This window comes from Diplotaxodon limnothrissa, linkage group LG9 (genome assembly GCF_057381915.1).
Source record: "Diplotaxodon limnothrissa isolate DT_005_m linkage group LG9, D_limnothrissa_male_GT1.1, whole genome shotgun sequence".
In the NCBI taxonomy this organism is placed as follows: Eukaryota; Metazoa; Chordata; class Actinopteri; order Cichliformes; family Cichlidae; genus Diplotaxodon; species Diplotaxodon limnothrissa.
Window position 1 is genome coordinate 21,742,241 of NC_140604.1, and position 20,970 is coordinate 21,763,210.

General features: G+C 42.5%; 1 protein-coding gene across 1 annotated transcript; it reads left to right on the top strand.

The window, feature by feature from the left end:
• Positions 1–7,927: 7,927 nt before the first annotated feature.
• ankha (ANKH inorganic pyrophosphate transport regulator a) lies at positions 7,928–20,749 on the top strand. The gene is made up of 12 exons (XM_085362242.1): positions 7,928–8,202; positions 9,539–9,755; positions 9,963–10,081; positions 10,229–10,312; positions 10,397–10,567; positions 10,654–10,788; positions 11,373–11,465; positions 11,553–11,645; positions 17,162–17,291; positions 17,407–17,530; positions 17,720–17,819; positions 19,864–20,749. Exons 1-12 carry the CDS (start codon positions 8,107–8,109, stop codon positions 19,990–19,992), a joined length of 1,491 nt encoding a protein of 496 aa, XP_085218368.1. The 5' UTR covers positions 7,928–8,106; the 3' UTR covers positions 19,993–20,749.
• The last annotated feature ends 221 nt before the right edge of the window (positions 20,750–20,970 follow it).

Here is a 20,970-nt window from a genome sequence, read left to right on the forward strand (position 1 = left end):
TTGACAGCAGATGTGTCAGACAGCTAGAGAGCTAATTGTGTCATCAATTATTAACAGTGACAGCGGATGGTTATTGACGTAGCTTGCGAGAGCTAAACCACAGTGTTTTTGTGGCTTAGTCGTTGTTTCTTTCTTTTGCACTGGAAAAAATGACGACCCAAACTCCTGTGCAGGTTCAGGTTACTTTATTTGTAACCTGAAGGTGGATTTGCTGTGCAGGTAGGTGAGCCATCCTTCCTCACATGGACATTTTCAAACAAACCCAGACAACAGATGAATACAAAGTAATCGAGAAGCAAATAAATAATAGATAAATCATACCACCATGTAGGATGGCAGTGTGTTTATCTGAGGGATTTTTATACATCCTGGTTCTGCTGAAGGTTTCTTCCTGTTAAAAGGGAGTTTTTCCTTCCCACTGTCGCCAAAGTGCTTGTTCGTAGGGGGACATGTGAATGCTGGGGTTTTCTCTGTGTTATTGTACAGCCTTTACCTTACAATAAAGCACCTTGAGGTGACTGTTGTTGGGATTTGGTGTTATCTAATTAAAATAGTGCTGTCAGCATTAATCTCGATTAAAATGACGTTAACGCCATAACCGCATTAACGCGGCAAATCTCCATTAGCGTTGATGCTAATGGAGGCATCGCAGTGGTTTCACTAGAAACTTATTGGCTCCCACCAGAGTTTAAATATCTGCGACTCTCAACCTTTTGGTTTTAGAACTGAGGAAGCCTCTTGGGGTGAGGCAACTTCACGAAACTTAAAGAAGTCCAGTTGCTTTCTTTCCAAGCTCCTTAGACTCCTGCTAAATGATCTAAAATCAAAACTGATGCCAGCGTTCTTTAATTATAGTGAGTGAAACACTAGTGAGCATTCATGACCGCTCACTCTCTTGTCTGACGAACAAGACTGGCGCAATCAGATGGCGCCCGAAACCGGATTGTGCAAGTTGCACCTCAGTAACATTCTTGCAAATCATTGCAGCAGCTTTAGCTTTCTTGTGTGATAGGTTTTATAAAAGCATGACATTTTCTACAGCTATAAAGGTCTGAATAATGCAAGCTTCCCTGCTCTTTGCACTTTATGGCTTTTTTTTTTTTTACCTCTAGGCAAGGTGGATGCAGCATACATGACAATGGGTCATTTCTGCATTTCAGTGAGTGCGCAACCTTTAGTGACAACTGGGTCTGCTAGCTTGACAAAATTCCTCATATGGAGCTTTAAATTCTTCTCTGGAAGGAGGTGAAGTTGTTGTTCATGTGGCTGGTGAATAAAGGTGTGATAAAGATCCCAGCTATCACATTTTGCTTGTTCGGTTTAGTTTTCACACACACACAAAAGTCAGAATGTGATGAATTGCAAGAAAGATTAAAGGCATGTAAACACAGGGGAGGAGGAAGAGAGAGGTGAGTGATGAACCTTTATTTGACACTGTTTAGCCATTTCTCAGTTATCTTTGTCAAACATGTAGTTCCCCTCTGTGTATTTCAGTACATGACTAACATGCAGTGACGTTAATGACCGCTGTACATTCAACAGCAGCTGATTTTTTTCCATACTAAATTTAGATATTTTGGTGAAGTTGGATGAAGCTCAGGTTTCCATTGCCTCGCTTAGACTTTATCGTAGATTTGAAGCTACATTTTTCATGCTGTATACAGTACTGTGTAAAAGTCTTGAGCCACCCCTCTAAACCTCATTTATATTTTGCTGCTGTGAAGCTGGAGTTTCTTGTTTGTTTTTTAAAGGTTGTTGTGAGAAATAGTTCTCTGGGCCTTCTTTTTCTTTGGACATTGGCTTCTTTTTCACTCATTTTCAGTCCAGTCCTTGTACCGGACATTTTCTGAGGAATGTTTTTCTTGTTTCAAAGTTTCAAACTGAATCTTTAGGCACTAAAAGAATTTCCTCACCAGCAAGGTGGTTCCCAAAAAGCTATTAGCTGAAAAACTATTTTAAAAAAACAACAACAACAGCTTGTGCTCATGTGTCTTTAAGTTTTAACAAAAGAGAGCAACACCAGTCTGTGTAACTTTTAATAAAGAGTAACAAGCACAGAGTCATTTACAGAGACCTGCCACAGTTACATAATCACAATCAGAACATCACATGCACAAGATAGCTCATGTAGTTAAGGATATCTTGTATTAAAAGATTATATGGAGACAAAATACGATACTATGGATCTTTCCATTCAGCCAGGTCAGCATTAACACAGACAAAGGGACAATTTTACATGAAAAATTTGTCAAAATTGATGGAAATATGAAAGCAGAAAAGTATAATCAAGACAAGAAAGCTTATCTAAGCGAGTTCAAGCTGTGTTGAATAATATAGGTGGCCATAGCGAATTGCTGCACCCATTTCATATTTTCCTAGCAAATACCAAGGTACAGTAAGGTAGTTTAAACCCAATTACAGAGAGTTTAGCGAATTCAAAATAAGTTATAAAGACTAAAATAAAAGATAATAATAATAAATAATAAAAGTTATTAAACTAATATATGCAAAACAATAAAATAAGTTGAGTTTGGGACCAAGACTTAAACTATTTCAGTCAGGTCAGTGTTCAGAACTGTTCGTCTGCTCCAAATGTGGCCACTAGAGGGCGAACTTTAACTTTACCATCCATCCGTCCATTCATTTACTCCTCTTCCTAACTGATCTAAGCTCATTGGGAGGTTAAAACCCAGACACATCGATTCAATGCACCACAACTAAATTCGTTCCTGTAAATATACATTAAAATTCATCTTAGGTGACTTTGATTTGGTTTGATAGCAAAGAAATATAAGGTTTATGTGTGAAAAGAGCCCATAAAAGTGTATTAGTCACTTGTGCTTTGAGCGTCTCTAAACTGCAGCATCGTACTGCACAAAATCTCAAAAACCAATGAGTGTTAAGTATGGAAAATGCATTTCTTTTAATTCTTGCATAGTTCTATTATGTTTACAGTGCACCCATAATTTTACATTTATTTATTTTCCTTTGCACTTCCCATGCCTGCCTTTTTTAAACATGACTATGTACTTTGTTGCACTGTGTGTGGGTGTAAAGCTTTTTTATAATGTTTGTTTTGAAAAGTGCTATATAAATACATTTTATCACCCTTATATGTACCCAGGAGCTACCAAGTAACAGAATTAATGTCGCAGGAGGTACATAAATGTCAAAGGACTGTCTTCATGTCTATATCAGAGATCACATCAAAAGTCACCAAATTGTTCAGCAACAAACCACAGCCTGAACTAAATGAAACCAGGTCCAGTATTTTCATACACAGTAATGTGCAAAAGTCTCGAGTCACCCATTATTTATTTATAGTTCATTTTTCAGTGAGCCAGACTTTTAGTTCTCCAGCTTTCTGAAGATCCTTCAAAGGTTTTCTTTGGACAATGGTTGCTTTTTCACTCATTTTCAGCCCTTGTACTCGACCAGTTTCACAGGAGTGTTTTTCTTGTTTGTAAAACCACTGCACACAGACCTCTGAATCATTCAAGCATAAAAAGAACCACCTAACTCAAGAGATGAACCAGTATTGTGTCAACACATAACAGGCAACTTAGGAAAGAACCTATTTATTGTGTATGTATGCATTGTCTCTTTAGGCACTTTGTTACTAACAGCCTGTCACGAAACACACAGTTTCTTCCATTTTCTTTAGTTGAATATATGGAAAAATGAAAAAGAAAACATAGTTTGACATGTTCTGCACCAACATGGTGATTCCCAAAAAGATACAGTATAAGTAAAAACTTAGCATATATCAGCATGTAGTGCAGTAAGTCCTTAAAAGGTTTGAGGAAACTAAACAAATGGAGGACAAGTGAAAAGGTGGCAGGCCTAATGAAAGTCAGTATATGAAAGGTATGTCTTTTAGAAATTGTTATCTGGCCCTTTATTTGATTATTCTACTGTTCAACAAAGCCTCATCACAAATGATCTCAATGGAAGAGCAATGACTCAGATAAAGTAAAAGAGGTCAAATGGTGAGTGTCTACGGCCATCTGTAAAACACAGTGGAGGCTCTGTCATGGTTTGGAGATCTGATCCAACACCAAGAATTATGAAAGCAAGAAAGTACCATCAGATTTTGAGCCACCATGCAAAACCATCTGGCAAACAGGCCTGGTTGCAGCATTCACAAAGTAACACTCAAACACATTCTCAGACTTACCTGGTGACCACTCTGTCCTTTGTTACCCCACCCACTTAATGAGTCAGAGTACAAAGTTGGGAATACATTTCTTTACTGTTTTATCAAATAAAAACCCACAGAGTTGTTTTATCATCATGAAGAATCACGTGGACACAACTGGACGTAATGACAATCCAAATACAAAGTGCACTTGCAGATATGAGCAAACATCTGACTCTAGTTACAGCTGCATGGGAATGGCATGTCTGCTTGTAAATGGCTGTGTCAACTCTTAGAACCACCGCAGAGCCTCCCTCAGGCACCAATCAAAGGCACAAACAACTTTTGTGTTCTTTGACTGAGGATTACTCAGGCAGGGCTGCAGTCACGAGTCTTGACATTACAGGTTAAACAAAGTAAGCAAGAAAACTGAGGAATTTAAAAAGACAATGAGAGCAAGTCTAATTAACTATGATTGAAAACCTTAAACCAAAGCCAGTAAAGTGACCTCAAGGTTTGGTTCTGTTTCCATGCGGGAAAAAAAGCATCACATCGCACAGCCCTGTTCCTTTTAACTGCATATGTCCTGGACTAAAGTGGCAAAAATAGATTTTTTTTTTTCTTTGTGTTACAGGTTTTCACAGTTAATTAAAGGACTGATTATAGTGAAGCTGAGTCTGTTAATATAAATACTAAGACACTGTGTTTAAATAAAAAGTAACCAAATTTGACAGCTTAATATGGAGTAATATATTAATATGATAAAATGAAATGTTTCCCCCTTATCAGGAGCCTTTAGTTTTAAAGGGATTGCAGAGACTGTCTGCCCTGTGTTTTTGTCACTGTCATCAATCCGTACATCATAGCACCTCTCACTATTGGATTAGGTTTAAAAAGAAAGATCACATGTGTGTGAACCACCAAAGCCTCCTGAAGAGTCAGCTGAATGGGAAGACCAAGCCCTGTCGGTGATTAGATGCCCTGCTGGGATAATAACCTGACCAAACGAGGAGATAGAAGCCGCTGACATCAAGACAAGGAAGCTCCTGACCATGCATGGAGGGTTTCAGCCCAAGTCCACCTCCCTGAGACTGTAAACTTAGCGGAAGTAAGGTGGCCAAGGATTAGTCAGTGTCAAAACGACCGTCCAGGATGAGACGAACACCCGAACAACAACAAGATCAATAGAGGCTGAGGCCTATCACACAATTCAATTCAATTTTATTTATATGGCGCCAAATCACAACAACAGTCGCCTCAAGGCGCTTTATATTGTAAGGTGCACCCTACAATAATACACACAGAGAAAAACCCAACAATCATGTGACACCCCATGAGCAAGTACTTTGGCGACAGTGGGAAGGAAAAACTCCCTTTTAACAGGAAGAAACCTCCGGCAGAACCAAGCTCAGGGAGGGGCGGGGCCATCTGCTGCGACCGGTTGGGGCGACAGAAGGAAGACAGGATAAAGACATGCTGTGGAAGAGAGACAGAGGTTAATAACAGATATGATTCAATGCAGAGAGGTCTATTAACACATAGTGAGTGAGAAAGGTGACTGGAAAGGAAAAACTCAATGCATCATGGGAATCCCCTGGCAGCCTACATCTATTGCAGCATAACTAAGGGAGGATTCAGGGTCACCTGATCCAGCCCTAACTATATGCTTTAGCAAAAAGGAATTTTTTAAGCCTAATCTTAAAAGTACAGATAGTGTCTGTCTCCTAAATCCAAACTGGAAGATGGTTCCACTGAAAACTGAAGGCTCTCCCTCCCATTCTACTTTTAAATACTCTAGGAACAACAAGTAGGCTTGCAGTGTGAGAGCAAGGTGCTCTAATAGGGTGATATGGTACTACAAGGTCATTATGATAAGATGGGGCCTGATTATTTAAGACCTTGTATGTGAGGAGCAGGATTTTGAATTCAATTCTGGATTTAACAGGAAGCCAATGAAGGGAAGCCAAAACAGGAGAAATCTGCTCTCTCTTTCTAGTCCTTGTCAGCACTCTTGCTGCAGCATTTTGGATTAACTGAAGACTTTTCAGGGAGTTTTTAGGACATCCTGATAATAATGAATTGCAATAATCCAGCCTTGAAGTAATAAATGCATGAACTAGTTTTTCAGCATCACTCTGAGACAGGATTTTTCTAATTTTAGAGATGTTGCGCAAATGGAAGAAAGCAGTCCTACACATTTCTTTAATAGCTGCATTGAAGGACATATGCTGGTCAAAAATGACTCCAAGGTTCCTCACAGTGTTACTGGAGGCCAAGGTAATGCCATCCAGAGTAAGAATCTGGTTAGATACCATATTTCTAAGATTTTCAGGGCCGAATACAATAACCTCAGTTTTATCTGAGAGAGAGAGAGAGAGAGAGAGAGAGTGTGTGTAAAGGTATTCCTTACACAGAACCATATGCAGTATTTTACTGGATAACAAATATTGATTCATTCATATTTTTATTGCTTTAATCCTGCAGTGAGAGATTATTTTTTATTTAAAACTACAGATAAAATTCATGAAAGTTCATTGTTCAGACTGAGCAGAGAATATATATAGTTTTTGTTGTTATAAAGAAATAATCAGTTAATGACTTTGGTATAGTACGACTGGCATTCGAGACGGGTTCTTCTTCACATTTTCCAGAGCGATCCAGTGGGCTGGATTGGACCATTAGCTGAGTCTATTCTGGTCCCTGAGCCTTAAGTTTCACACCCCTGGTTTAGAGGAATGTTTCCCCTCTTATCAGTTTTGTCACAAATTGCTCATTAACTTGTCTGTAAAATTCTGCTGAACATGATCAAGCTTGGACTCACGTTTGGTAACTAAAGGGTCCACTCTGAAATTGAGTGTATTATATTGAATTTATATGTGATTATTTGTTTTGAATCATATTTAGACACTACAACAGATCATACAACTAACAAATTGCTAATTAGCTACTGGATAGTGCATTAAATAGAATCAAATGTTGACTACGTTTGCAAACACCATATTCGATTAATATTATCATCCCATATATTACACAGTGAGCCAGTGGCACCCCATGAGAATGCTGTTGGTACACCCCTGTTCATCCAGTTGCACATTAAAATGTCTTTGTCCAGCAGGTGGCAGTGTATGTCTTTGTACGTTTACCCGTTTATGCTGCGTAAACCTAAGTGTCTTCAAAGCAGGTTTAATGTGCAACATAGAAGGATTTATGAGACCAAACTCTCCTCGTGGAGATACACCTGACATGCGTAGGTGTATATGATTGCTTTACTATGTGATTGCCCTCCAGAGTCCAGTTAGATTTACTTTCTTTTACGGTTGTGAACTGATTATTCATCTCTACCGAACCACCCCCTGCTGCTAGCTCTCCTGTGTGTCGCGTGCTCCGCTGTCATAAAAAGCCAGATTTATACTTGGCGGTGACGTCACGGCCGGGATGCCAGGCCCACGTGCGGGCAGCAGTGGGTTCCAGCCTCTGGGAGGGTCGAAAAGCAGCCGGACTGCCCCAGCACAGGCGCAGTGAAATCAAACACGACGCTGTCGGAAACTGATAATCCAGCCGAGCTGCTCCGGATTATCTCGTGTCCTTCTTTTAAAAAAAAAAAAAAAAAAAAAATCCGAATCTCCACCTCGGTTCGTCCCAGTCCCCTCCTTTTTTTGTTTGATGTCACCTCGCGTCTCCCCTCTCCTCTCCACCCCCTTGATGATGACGATTTGCAAGGAAGATGCGCCGGTGTGAGATTTCCATTGACCTTCGGATCCTCTTAGCAGCACCACAACCTCGTGAAGCGCAGCCGCTACCGGAGCGCCCCGGCTCCTCCCGCCGCCGCTGCCCCACTTAACCCCCCCTCCGACGGCAGAAACACAGGTGCTCCGACTGCCTCTCCTCGCCGCTAATCTTCTGCTTTTTCCTCCTCATCAATCAAGACCGAGGCAGATGCCCCTCGCTCTGTCATCCCGGCTTGTACTATGGTGGAGTTTCCATCTCTCAGTCCTTACTGGCCTCTCATCCGCTTTTTGGTGCCTTTGGCTATCACCAATGTTGCCATCGACCTCGGAGAACAGGTAACGGCTCCGGCTGGCTTGTTTTCAGGTTACGGGAGGGGAGGGGGGTAGGAAGTCTCACGGCACCGCAGCTTTGGCTTCGCTAGCGGCGGCTAACGGCCGTTTTATTACTCCGCCGCTGTGACGGGGAGAGTGCTTCGGTGTGTCAACTAGCATCTTTTATTTATTTAGCGTTTTTTTTAAATGGCCCCAGAAAACACCGACCGCTTCCCCGAGCTGACACCAGTCATTTCGAGTCTCGTTTAGTCCCCCTGGTTTGGGGCTTCAACTGCGGCTAGCTTAGCCGTGAGGGGTGTCGTGTATGTGACTGTCGAGACATCCATTAGGTTTATGTACATTATTTAGCAAAAGAGGCGGATCTCTCACCCACACGAAGGGCCTGATGTTTTTTTTCTTCTTCCTTTTTTATTCTGGAAAAAAACAAACAATGTCGCCATTGCTGCCGTGAAACGCACTGAGCTGTCAGTGTTATTAACAGCACGCCTCTTTCCTGTCATTTATCAGTCAATCGGGGCGATCGTGGCTCAAGAGTTAGGAGTTCGCCTTGTAATCGGAAGGTTGCCGGTTCGAGCCCCGGCTTGGACAGTCTTGGGCAAGACACTTCACCCGTTGCCTACTGGTGGTGGTCAGAGGGCCTGGTGGCGCCAGTGTCCGGCAGCCTCGCCTCTGTCAGTGCGCCCCAGGGTGGCTGTGGCTACAATGTAGCTTGCCATCACCAGTGTGTGAATGTGTGTGTGAATGGGTGGATGACTGGATATGTAAAGCGCTTTGGGGTCCTTAGGGACTAGTAAAGCGCTATATAAATACAGGCCATTTACCATTTACCAATCTGATCCACTTGCAGATGATAGAGAACGGATTAAAACGCACCCAACATTTTCCTTTAATTGTCATATTTCCTGTCTGGACATTTCCTGTCCTTTCTTAGCCAAATGAGTGATCTCATGGCTGCTTTTTACCCCAGAGAGCCTGTGCAGATAGTGTGAGAATTAAAAACACACACACACGCACATAGAGGCTTGGAGATGTCAGGATTAAGCTTATGTAATGGCTCTGTAAATAGCACAGAGTCCTGCAAAAAGAGAAAGCAGCTGTAGTTGTGTTTTCTCAGGGTGACTGTGTGTGATCGCTTGTAAAGTACAGGCACATATTCCTCTGTGTGTTTTACTTTTTAAAACAATTTTTTTTTATTGAAGGACTGTTAAGGGCTGTGGTGCTGTCTGGCTAGAGATAAAGTTAGACCAAGTCACGCTCATGCGGGCTGGTCATGCTTCACGTGCTGTCTCACCTCTTCCTCTCCTCTCCCCTCCCTCCCTCCATGCCATATCTTTTCCAGGCCCTCAACAGGGGCATAGCCACAGTCAAAGAGGATGCAGTGGAAATGCTGGCCAGCTACGGTCTGGCCTACTCCCTGATGAAGTTCTTCACCGGCCCAATGAGCGACTTTAAGAATGTGGGCTTGGTGTTTGTCAACAGCAAGCGGGACCGGAGGAAGGCTGTGTTCTGCATGGTGGCGGCCGGGGCCATCGCATTCATCCTGCATATCTTGATAGGTGTGTTTAAGGGTTGTTTGTGAACGCCTGATTACAGTGTTTAAACCGCATCCTAAAAATGCAACGTTTTGGTGTTTGTGTGTCTGTACGCGCCAGACCTAAAGAATTCATTACTGCAGCTTTCACAAAACAATCGAGCGTGGGAAGAAATCTTCTCATTAACCTCTTCTCACCCACCTGTGGCCCCCTTCCCCTTTTCTCCTGCAGCATACACAGATTTAGGATACTACATTATTAATAAGCTCCACCATGTGGATGAATCTGTGGGGCACAAGACAAGGAAGGCCTTCTTGTACCTGGCTGCGTTCCCTTTGTTGGATGCAATGGTAAGCATTGGTTTAAACGTACCAGGCGGGTTTTAATCAACTCTGTTTTGTTTTCTACAACACACCAATATACGGCCCGGCTGCGATCAGAAAAATGGGCAAAATGCCGCTTTGCGTCTCGAGCTGACCTCTCTTTATTGTTTGAAGGCATGGATTCACGCAGGGATCCTTCTGAAGCACAAGTACAGCGTTATCGTCGGCTCTGCATCCATCTCTGACGTGGTGGCTCAGGTGACGAGACACACCCGCGTTCGCTTTCAATCAAACTTTAATTCACCCGTGAGCGTGTTACGTGATCGCTCTCCTCTCCCGCAGATCGTCTTCGTGGCCATTCTCCTGCACAGTAACCTGGAATGTGTGGAGCCCTTACTCATCCCGATACTTTCGCTGTATATGGGTGCTTTGGTTCGTTTCAGCATCGTCGGGCTGGGTTACTACTGCAACATCCACGACAACATCCCGGACTCCAGCGGGCTTGACGTGGGGGTATGTGCTGACTTTTTTTTTTTTTTTTGCATGTTTCGTAATAATAAAACTAGTCTCAAGCACGTCTCCTCTCTCTGTCCCTGCAGGGCGACGCCACCATCAAAAAGATGCTGAGTTTCTGGTGGCCTCTCGCCCTCATCCTGGCCACTCAGCGCATCAGTCGACCCATCGTCAACCTCTTTGTGTCTCGTGACCTCAAGGGCACCAGTGATGCCACAGAGGTGAGCGTATCACTCGTGTTTATTGTATTTCTTTTAATTACGAACTTGCTGCAAACTGCTTCATATGCTATTCTATGCTAATTGTTGCGATGCTTTCACAGGATCGTAAAGAGAGACTTTCGCAGTCTAATCCCCCCCCCCCTCAAGTTACTGCAGATGTAAAGCTAACAAACTCCCTCTGGAGCTTTCTGGCTTACAGAGATCCCCAACTACTAGAGACAATACAAAGCTGTTTACCAGAATGAACTGGAAATCATTGACAACACTGGCTGCCAGTGGTTTGGGTGATTCACCATGTACATGTGAAACTGAGGGCTTCATAACACTGAGTGAAAACATTCCTCCATGGCTGTACTGTTCGCTGCCCATTGTTGTTCGGGACACAATAACAAGCTCAAGGCCGGTCGCAAACTTTTTCAAAACCCGAACGCTGCTGGGAAAGTGAGAGACGCATGTGCTCCTCTCGCGTCGGCTATTGTTAGGCCTCTATCATTAATTTAGCCGCTTGTGTGGCGCGGGTGGTATTTTCAGCACTAGCGCCGATGTGCTGATGACTTCTAGCTGTCGTGTCTTTGTCATTCCAGGCCGTTGCTGTGCTCACAGCCACATACCCGGTAGGCCACATGCCCTACGGTTGGCTGACTGAACTGAGAGCAGTATACCCAGCCTTTGACAAGGTATTCTCAGACTGTCCCTGCTAGTGTTTACAGTAGAAATAAGTCTGCTTTTTGTCTAGAACACTAATGAGCTTCTCTCACTTGTAGAATAATCCCAGCAACAAGCTGAACGCTGGCAGCCTTGTCACCAAGTCGCATATTAAGAAGTTTACATTCTGCTGTCTGGCGCTGTCACTCACGGTAAGATCTTTCTTTCTTTTTTTTATGCGGGGGGCACAGTGCAGAGTCTTGAGCCACCCCTCACTTCATCGTAATTTGCTTCCAAGGAGCCAGACTTGTAATTTTGCCAGAAGGTTTTTTGTTTGTTTTTTTTTTTGGACATTGGCTGCAATTTTTTTATTTTTAAAAAAAAATCATTTTCAGTCCAGTCCTTGTACCTGACCATTTTCACAGGAATGTTAAGCCACTTGACACTTAGCTATAAATCAGTCAAGCAGGAAAAGGCACCAAACTCCACAAACTTGTTGTGTCTAGACATAACAGACCGCTTGGCAAACAACCAATGCTAGATTTTGTTACTAGCAGCTTTTCACGAAACATCATTTATTCCGGTGCTTTAACTTAAATATATGAAAAATGGCAAAGATGACACAGTAAGACAGAATTTTTTTTTTCCACCAACAGGAAGGTTTACAAAGAGCTATAAGCTGAAAGCTCTGCATGTGTTGGTGTGTTGTGCCAAAATTTGAGAAAATTGGACACATGAAGGACAAAGGAAGTGTCGTCTAATGTGGGGAAAAAAGTCTAGTAAAGACCTGACACAACTTTTGTGTCAGGTTGCTGTAATTTAGCCCCACTATTACTTAAACGTGTTGCCTCACATTTCTAACTGATAGCTTGTATTGAGTTCCAGTGTGTGAGGTGCTGTTTGCTGATCTGACATCTGACAAAAAAAGCTCCTAGCCCAAGCCAGGTATTCCTGTTTCACACATGGAAAACATGCAAATCTGTTTGGCAGCATTTCCTGATGTTTGTCTTTCAAAGACTAATCTTGAATGTGAGAGTGCAAACATCACTAACCTTTGCGTTTTTGTTTTTTTGGCAGCCGCCTGCCTTGTTTGCCTACTTTTAATCTTGCCTCAGGTTAAAGATGCTGTCAGTCAGACCAACATGACCAACAAAACTGGTTCAGTGTTCTGCACAAACATGTTCAACATGGCTTTTGCATGTCTCTAACCCTGTTTGCTCTGTACTAAGGTTCTAAGTGATCGACTTTTTAATGACTCATATGTACTCTTCCTTCGCTGTGCCGTCTTGGTTTCAGGTTGCAGGGAGACACATTAGGGTGGAATTTGTGAGCAGGCTAAGGGCCTATATTTATTTATTTTTTTGTCCCAGTCCCACCCAAGTTTTAAGAGCATCACAAAATGGGCATTCACATAAAACATGTCATTTAACACATTTCAAAAGCCCCTTGCAGGTATGCTTTTCTGCTAAATAATGAGTGCTCCTGCGTCATTATGCACGCTGCTGCGCACTGTTTTTGTTTCTCTGCTAAATGTTTGGACAGTTATGCCTTTAAATCGGCAAAAACGCTCTTCCTGATCATATTCGCCTTCTGTTTGGTATTAATGCGACGAGTGAGAATGAGCTTTTTCTTCAGTTAGCTGTCCTAACAGCTTGAATAAGAAAAACAGGAAGTTTGTGGCAAAGGTTGGGTCTTTTTTAAGGAGGAGAAAGAGGAGGAGAAGAATGGCACACCAGATGTGGAATCCCAGAGCTGTAAACCTCTATGTGAGGGTGTGTGTTCGGCAAAGCACCACAGGCAGATAGGTGCTGTGTCGAAAACAAGCCCTCATGCTCTGACTTGTATTAATTACGCATGCAGGAAATGCAGCAGAGTGAAAACAACTGGAGGAGGTAGACGAGGCGTATCTGAGGAGGGGAGTGACTAACCTTACGTAACGGATAATTAAATCTTATGCAAACAGACCTTGCTGGGGTGTCTCACCTTGTTTAGAGTAACCACGGTTGAGTCAGGGGAGATTGGCGGCTTCGCTCGGGCCAGATAAATTGCTCGCCTCAAAATTTTTTAGCTAAAGTAATGATAACTGGTGAGGCGACGCCAGGTGAAATCATCAAAAGAAGTAATCCTCACCCAAACTTTGGTTCAGAGGATCAGAAATCTGAAACTTCCTGCGATGTTGAAAATACTGCAGAGTAGGGCTGCCACAAACGATTATTTTGATAGTCGACTAGTCACCGATTATTTTTGCGATTAGTCGACTAATCAGATCATCATCCATTGGACGTACAGCTTATTGCACCAGCAGCATCTGGTCTTATATAACTATCATTAGCTTACAGCTTGAAGTGTTTGTGCTAACTAAAAATAAAGACAAGATGGTAGTTTATTAATTTTTAATGAAATTTGCAGATTGTTTCGGTGAAGTTTAATAAACTCCTTGCTTTCTAAAATATAACAGGACACCGGAGTATATTCTCCAGCATCTCACACTTCTGATAATCAGCTGTCTGCTTGACAGTTTTAGCTGTGTAAAAACTATAACTTTAATCTCAGCCAAACCGATTTACTCAGGAACAAATAAAATACTGAAAAAAGCCAAACAATAACATTTAAGTTATCTAAGTGACTTATATATATGTTTAACCTGACTAGCGAAAGACGGCGGTGGGTTTGAAAACGATTTGCCGGGAGTCCGGTGTTCTCACGGCTCTAGTTAGCCTTGCCCCCGCCTAGCTAACGAGCTAGTGGGTAACAGACGTCTCCGAAAACGTCGGAGCGCTTTTGAAAATATGTGGTGTCTTGATAAACTGAGCAGATATTTGAGGTTTACACAGCTACATTCTCGCCTGAAAATATGTTAAACGTTTATTTTGTGACCCAGAAAGAATAATAAGAGTAAAGTTAAAACTAACTAGCTGCCGCCATTGTTGACAGCTGCGCTGTGAATTCTGGGACACAGCTTCTTCTTCTTCGGGGTTTAACGGCAGCTGGCATCCTTGGACATGCAGTGCTGCCATCTTCTGTTTCAGTCCGTTATTACACTCTTAAATCCTACTACTCATTCCTGCGTCCTTTGTGATCTTACAAAGCTTCAAACGATGCGTCGACTATTAAATTAGTCGTCGACGATTTTAATAGTCGACATAATCGTGACTAGTCGACTAATCGTGGCAGCCCTACTGCAGAGCATTGTGTCTTACTATGTCTCCAACCCAAACGACCATTAATCAAAGAAAAGCACCATGATGGTGAGCCACAGGCTTAAAGTGATGCATAGATAAACAGTGATTTAAATAAAGTGGTCTGGTTGCAGTGATGGTGGGATTAGTCGTCATTCATTTTCAGATTAGCCTGCATGAGAAAGACCTGAGTGGGAGAATCTGGGTAGGTGGGTGCTGAGCTAGTGGCAGGTTTGAGCGATCACAACTGCTGGAACATCAGGTGTTGTTGTTTTTTTACTATTTGAAGTGTTTTTACTGGGCAAGAAAATCAATTCAATCTTGCACTTTTGACAGTTTTTAATTTTTGTGAAGGTGTGTAGGGACAAATATCATGACTGACTCTGAAAGGCTCCATTCAACATGCCAGTGAACAGAAAAGTGACTTTTTACTCGTTCCTTGCCATAAATGAGCTGAGTCAAATGCTGCCGATTGAGAGCAATTATCATCGACCACAGAACCGAACTAAATTATAAAATTGTTGCCTTATAACTTTAATTTAAAAGCCTCCAGACTGAGCGCCTTTCGCGTGTAAAAAGTTAGGACTTTATAATCCAGTCGGCAACTTGGGGTATAATTTCACAACATTTACTGTGTAATTCTTCTGAATCTGGAGGTGTAATTTTCAGTGCCTAAAAAGAGTAAACACTAGTTTTGGTAAGAAGAAGTAACAATGAGTACCTTTTTTTTATTCACTAAGTTAGAAGGGGAAAAAAAAAGAGTCATCCTCCCTCCTTCTTCAGTTTTCACAGCCATCCGCTGCACTGCATGTTTAACATCCTGGCTATGTAGTATTAATAATGTAATATGTAAACTTCTGGTTCCACCACAGAGTGCACCACACAGGACTGGAGTTTAAACCCAGAGTTCGCTGCATCTCTGTGACGGTGGGATTAGTCATCATTCATTTTCAGATTAGATGGCATAAGAGAGACCTGAACGAGAGAATCTGGGTCGATGGGTGCTGAGCTAGAGGCAGGTTTACAGTGCGATGAAAACTAGAGCAGTAACAGGTGGGGGGGTTTTTTCAGCTGGTGTTGCATTTTACATTTATCTGTTGAGACTAGTTTAGAGTGATAAGATGGTGTGTTAGGTCTGTGACAATCTGGCAGCCTGTTCAGAGGGCACCTCATATCAGGACTTCTCATGACCCTGAATTAGATTACAGTTTTCACCTGTTGGTGAACTCTGTGGGGATTGAGCCCTACTGGAGATATTTATTGTGTGTGATTATATCATTCTGCTTTCCATTTGTCAACTGTTTCAAAGTGTGGATCACCGCCTCACCCAGCAAGGCCAAATTTGTGTACGAGGAAGCTGGAATGCCCAGCAGAATTAATAGTCTGTTCTCTACTTATTCAGGGCTAGGGTGACAGCATGTGACAGGAAGTAGTTACACAAAGCAGCAGGAAAGCAAGTAGAGGTGAGCGAGGACTCCTGGAAGGTCTGGGTGCTTTACATAAGGCTGAGAGTAGACTCAGCAAGTGAGGATGATTAAATATGACACCAGGTGATCGAGTGCATTTTATTTACATGCTGGTTGTCAGATGATCAGATCATCAGTGTTTTGTTCCAAGTTGAGACATTTCAGGAATCCTGAAAAACAGCTGGAGGACGGCAAGTACTTGTAGTTGGTAACAAATGGAGAGTGGCTGTTGGTTAGTCAAAACATGAATGCATCTCCGGGAACTCCAGAGGGATGAGCTATGAAGCAAATTTGACAAGGTCAGACTTTTTAGACAAAACATAAAAAAACCCAGTCAGCGATAACTACGGGCGTGATAACCTGTTATCAGCTTTCTCTGTTAACCCAGTCTTCCTGTTTCGGGCTCTGAGCACGCTCACATAAAAGGGGAGGAACTGAGCATAAAAAATCTTTATTTTCTGCATGTGAATTCATTTGACTGTGCAGCATCCTTCTGGCGTGACTTGGATTCAGCTCAACCGGTTGCACGTTGCAATCTGCATGACCTTTAAGGCATGCTTTAAGCTGAAAGAATCACTGAACGCACACGACCTGTTCCCAGACCACGGTATGTGTTCAGCATTAGCTGTGATGACCTGCCACATTAAAGAGAGCGCTTGTGTTGTGACACTGAATACTCTAGCTTTAGGCTCAACATACCTCCCTCACTCATTAATCTCTCTTTATAGAAGAGCCCCTCTGATCTAAGTCCAAGTGCGGCGTGCAGAGAAACTGTTTTTACAATTCGAAACAAAGCGATGTATTATTCATGTTCAGATCAGTTTGCTGTCCTGTTTAACACTATTAATGCTCCGCTCGCAGGGTAATTGCTTTGAGATGGCTACAGTAATGTTGCACGTGCTTCGGAAACGCCTTCTAGGAACAATAACGCCGTCCATCATGCGTTCGCTCGCTCGCTTGTTTTGTAGGAGCTTCAAAGGGGCCCGCGTCCGGTCCGAGGCCCCTCGAGATAATGAACTAATGAAATCTAATGAGGCATAGCGGGGGATAAATTAATTTAGTCTTTGTTCGTTTCCTGCACAGCTTTGCTTTGTGGTGTTTTGGAGTCCTCATGTGTCAGAGAAGATCCTGGTTGATGTAATTGGAGTGGAGGATAGTTTCGCTAAGCTGTGCGTGGTCCCACTCAGGATTTTCTCCTTTTTTCCCCTGCCAGGTAAGACGTACCTTTTTTTTTCTCTTTCAGCTTCACTTTTGCTTCCAGCTGTGGTTTGTACTGGTGTTTCGTTCGGACAAGTGAGGCAGTGTTTCTGTTTTCTGTGTGTTTGCAGTGACTGTTCGGGCTCATTTGACTGGATGGCTCATGACCCTGAAAAAGACCTTTGTGCTGGCCCCCAGCTCGGTTCTGCGCATCATTGTCCTCATCACCAGTCTAGTTGTGCTGCCTTATATGGGGTAAGCTGCCACTTCAGAGAGCACTGAGAGGTTCAGAGGTCAGCGCTGTGAGTCAGGATTACAGTTATGCAATACGTAGCTGCGGTTTCTCACTTTTTACTCCTGACGGGCAAATTCACGTCCGCACCGGTCCATGTTTAGTTCACGGTGTTCAAAACTTGATCTGCTCCTTTTTTGTGTGTGTTTCAGGGTTCACGGGGCCACACTCGGGGTCGGATCCCTCCTCGCTGGTTTCATAGGGGAGTCCACAATGGTTGCTATAGCAGCCTGCTATGTTTATCGACAACAGGTGAGAACACCTGGACTGAGGTCATTCTAAACATGAGTACACACCTCTTTTTGCGTTTTCTTTTTTTCTTCTTTTCGCTCTTTATGGGTCTGTGAACAGACGGCGTGTGCCTCACTAATTATAATTTTCCTGTTTAGTCATTATCCTTCCATCAAAGCACACATGCGAGGAGAAGGCTTGGGCATTTTTATTTATCCCTGTGCATGGGCTTAAAGTGGACCTGCTATGCTTCTCCTAGCTTTCTCTCATTACTGTTGGATTACTGGTGGATGCTCACGTGAAACTTGGCCAAAGTTTGAAATAACATGTTGGTGAACCACAAGCTCAGGCTTCAGACTGATCTCTGTGAGGTCAGTGACAGTGGCCATCCCTCAGGCTTCAGTCTTGCACTCCTAGAGATTAGTTAGCAACCACAGGTTGAATTCCCACACCAGTTGGCAAGTGGCTTCTGGCAAAGACGGCGCTACACAAAAAAATATATATCCTCCTTGTCATTGCTTTGGTCACTAAAACACCAGAGTGGCCCGTGGTTTGTTGGGAAGATAGCAACACGTCTGCAAACGCACTGCCCTCCTGTTAAACCGGAGTATTAACAGGATGATGAGTGATTGGTCATAAGAGATCATCGGATTGTTTGGATTTTATCTCTAATTTTGAAAATTGCATTTCCTCAAAATATAAATTTTTTTTTTTTTACTTTAAAGCAACAAATTAAATTGAAACTGTGAAGTCCAATACAAATTGGAAACAAAGTTTGCTTTCAAAATAAAAGTTTACTGGTTGCAGGTCAAGCTCAGCTTTTAATTTGAAGGTGAATGGTTTCACTACCAAAGCAGTCCAAGGAGGTTTTTAGTGCAGAAGCACTCTTTGTGATTTGTGACCTGTCAGGGAATTTTTTTTCCATAGCAACGAAGGTCACCGAGGGTCACGGTTTGTAGGCCTTTGTGACCGAGTCTAATACAGTCACCTCAGGTACAGAACTCCCGGCCACTGTTTAATGTTTCTGTTTACAAGGAGCAGCCAACCAGTAGAAAGCTTGCACAAAGGAGGAGGAGCTAAAACGACAGACAAGTCGAACTAACAGCATGATTATTATGAAGGATTATTTTGAGCTGTAAGTTATGCAAAGCTCCTCTAGCAGAATTCTAGAATTAAAAAAAATATATATATGGTTGACATCATCATAAAGTGTCACCTTTAATGTTCTGTTTGTCTTTAAAAAAAAAAAAAAAAGTAAAATTGAAAACGGTACAGCTTTAATAAACTTGTACTTGCTATTCTGTGACCACACCTCTCTGATTGTCAGAAATATAACATTCTCTTTGTTTATTTTAGGAAAATGTTAATTTGTAAGGACAGCCGGTTTCAGATGAACAACCTTGTTACTCCCGGCATCCTGTTGAAGCAGCAAGCTGCACAGTGTTCATGTTGTATTAAAAAAAAAAGTATCTGAAAACATGGCGTTTCTTCCATTTTAGGCAAATAAACAATCTCCAGCTTTGCTTTTTATTTTAAAGGAATATTTATCTTTGCGTTTCATGAATGGTGCATCGTATTTTTCTACTCAATATGAATCAGTAGTCAGCCTGGCTTTGCATGAAGACATAAAGGAAAGTTGGTCTTTCCCTGTTTAAAGGAAACTAAATCTGCCTACAAGTAAGGCTAAAGCTCTCTGATTAACACCTTACAGCTCATTAATCCGCACAAAAACACCTAATTGGATAACATAACAGGCTGAGATCATAGCCAGAAGGCCGTGGTGTTTCTTGGCTAAAACGCTGTGCCCTCCTGGTGTTTGAGCCAGGCAGCTTCATGGTGAAATCATTGTGCTCAGCCAAGAAATAATCAGGCACAAACCTGCAAACTGCTTTTTTACACGGTTTTTATCCAGATTAAACAGAGATGTAAGGTGTTAATTAGTGACTTTAGAGGTGCTGCTGGATGGATTTTGTAACCTCTGGACTCACAGTGGCTTCATTTTTACTCATTTGATTCAGCACAGCAACGATTTTGTTTCCATTTCCCCCGTCTGCTTTGTCCACAGAAAAACGAGATGTCCAACGAGCTGGTGGTGGAGGGCGAGAACTCGGCCCCCATGAGCGAGGTGTGCTCCAGGAATCAGATGGATGCCATCGAGGAGCTCCAGGAGGAGGACGAGGAGGAACAGGAGTGAGATCCGAGGGAGCGGAGGAGGAAGGTAAAGCCGAGCTCAATGTGGGACATACGGTGCTGGAGGAGAGAGGGGACCTCCCGAGTATGGTTTTGGTTTCAGAGGTCCCCTCGACAGAACTGAGGTCTTCTTCTTCACCTCGACCACCTCACCATTAATGCGCACACTGTAAAGAAAGCCATGCACCTCCACGTGTTCATCCATCAATGTAAATACCGTTAGCGTCTTCCGATCTTCAGTGCTCATAATCTGCGGGGCGTAATAATCATTTTCATGTGTTGGTAAACAAGGGAAATCGACACGGGAGAGCTCTTCCTCCTCAGCGGCGAGAATGGAAGCGTCTGTCGAGTGGTGGTGGAGTTGCCAAAAGAGTTCTTTATGTTCTTTAATCGACGATTAAGCAGCAAGGCCTTGCTTGGATTCAGATATAGACATACTGTGGGACTTGTTGGGTTGTGCAATCGTATTTTCCATACAACGGTGTACAGATTATTGTTGTTTTATATAGGTAATGCATCGTGTATATTTAATTGCCCAGGGGGGTCAGGAATCCCTCGTTATATATCACTGCGTGTTTCAAAACGAACCAAAATGCCAAAAAAATAGTCATGATTGTTCTCTTTCCATGCAGTCTGGGAGTCAACTTTTGTTTTGCCCAGCATTTTCCTGGTGGTATTCAGGCTGTCATATGTACTGTATATACTGTAAAGGCATTCTTATTTGGCAAATAAATTGCTTTATTAATAATCTTCATGCTTACCTGGAACTGGCTTTACCTTCTTGTTTCTTTGAGTCTAACAGATACCACTGCAAAATCATGTTTATTTTTCTCCCCCTGAAGTGGATCTGTTATACATTTCTGTCATGTACACAGTGGTGGGTGCTCACAGTATCGATACACTGTACTTATTTGAAGCTTGGGCTATGTACAAGTAATCAATGAAGGTTTAATAACTTCAAAAATTATTTTTTCCTTCTCTT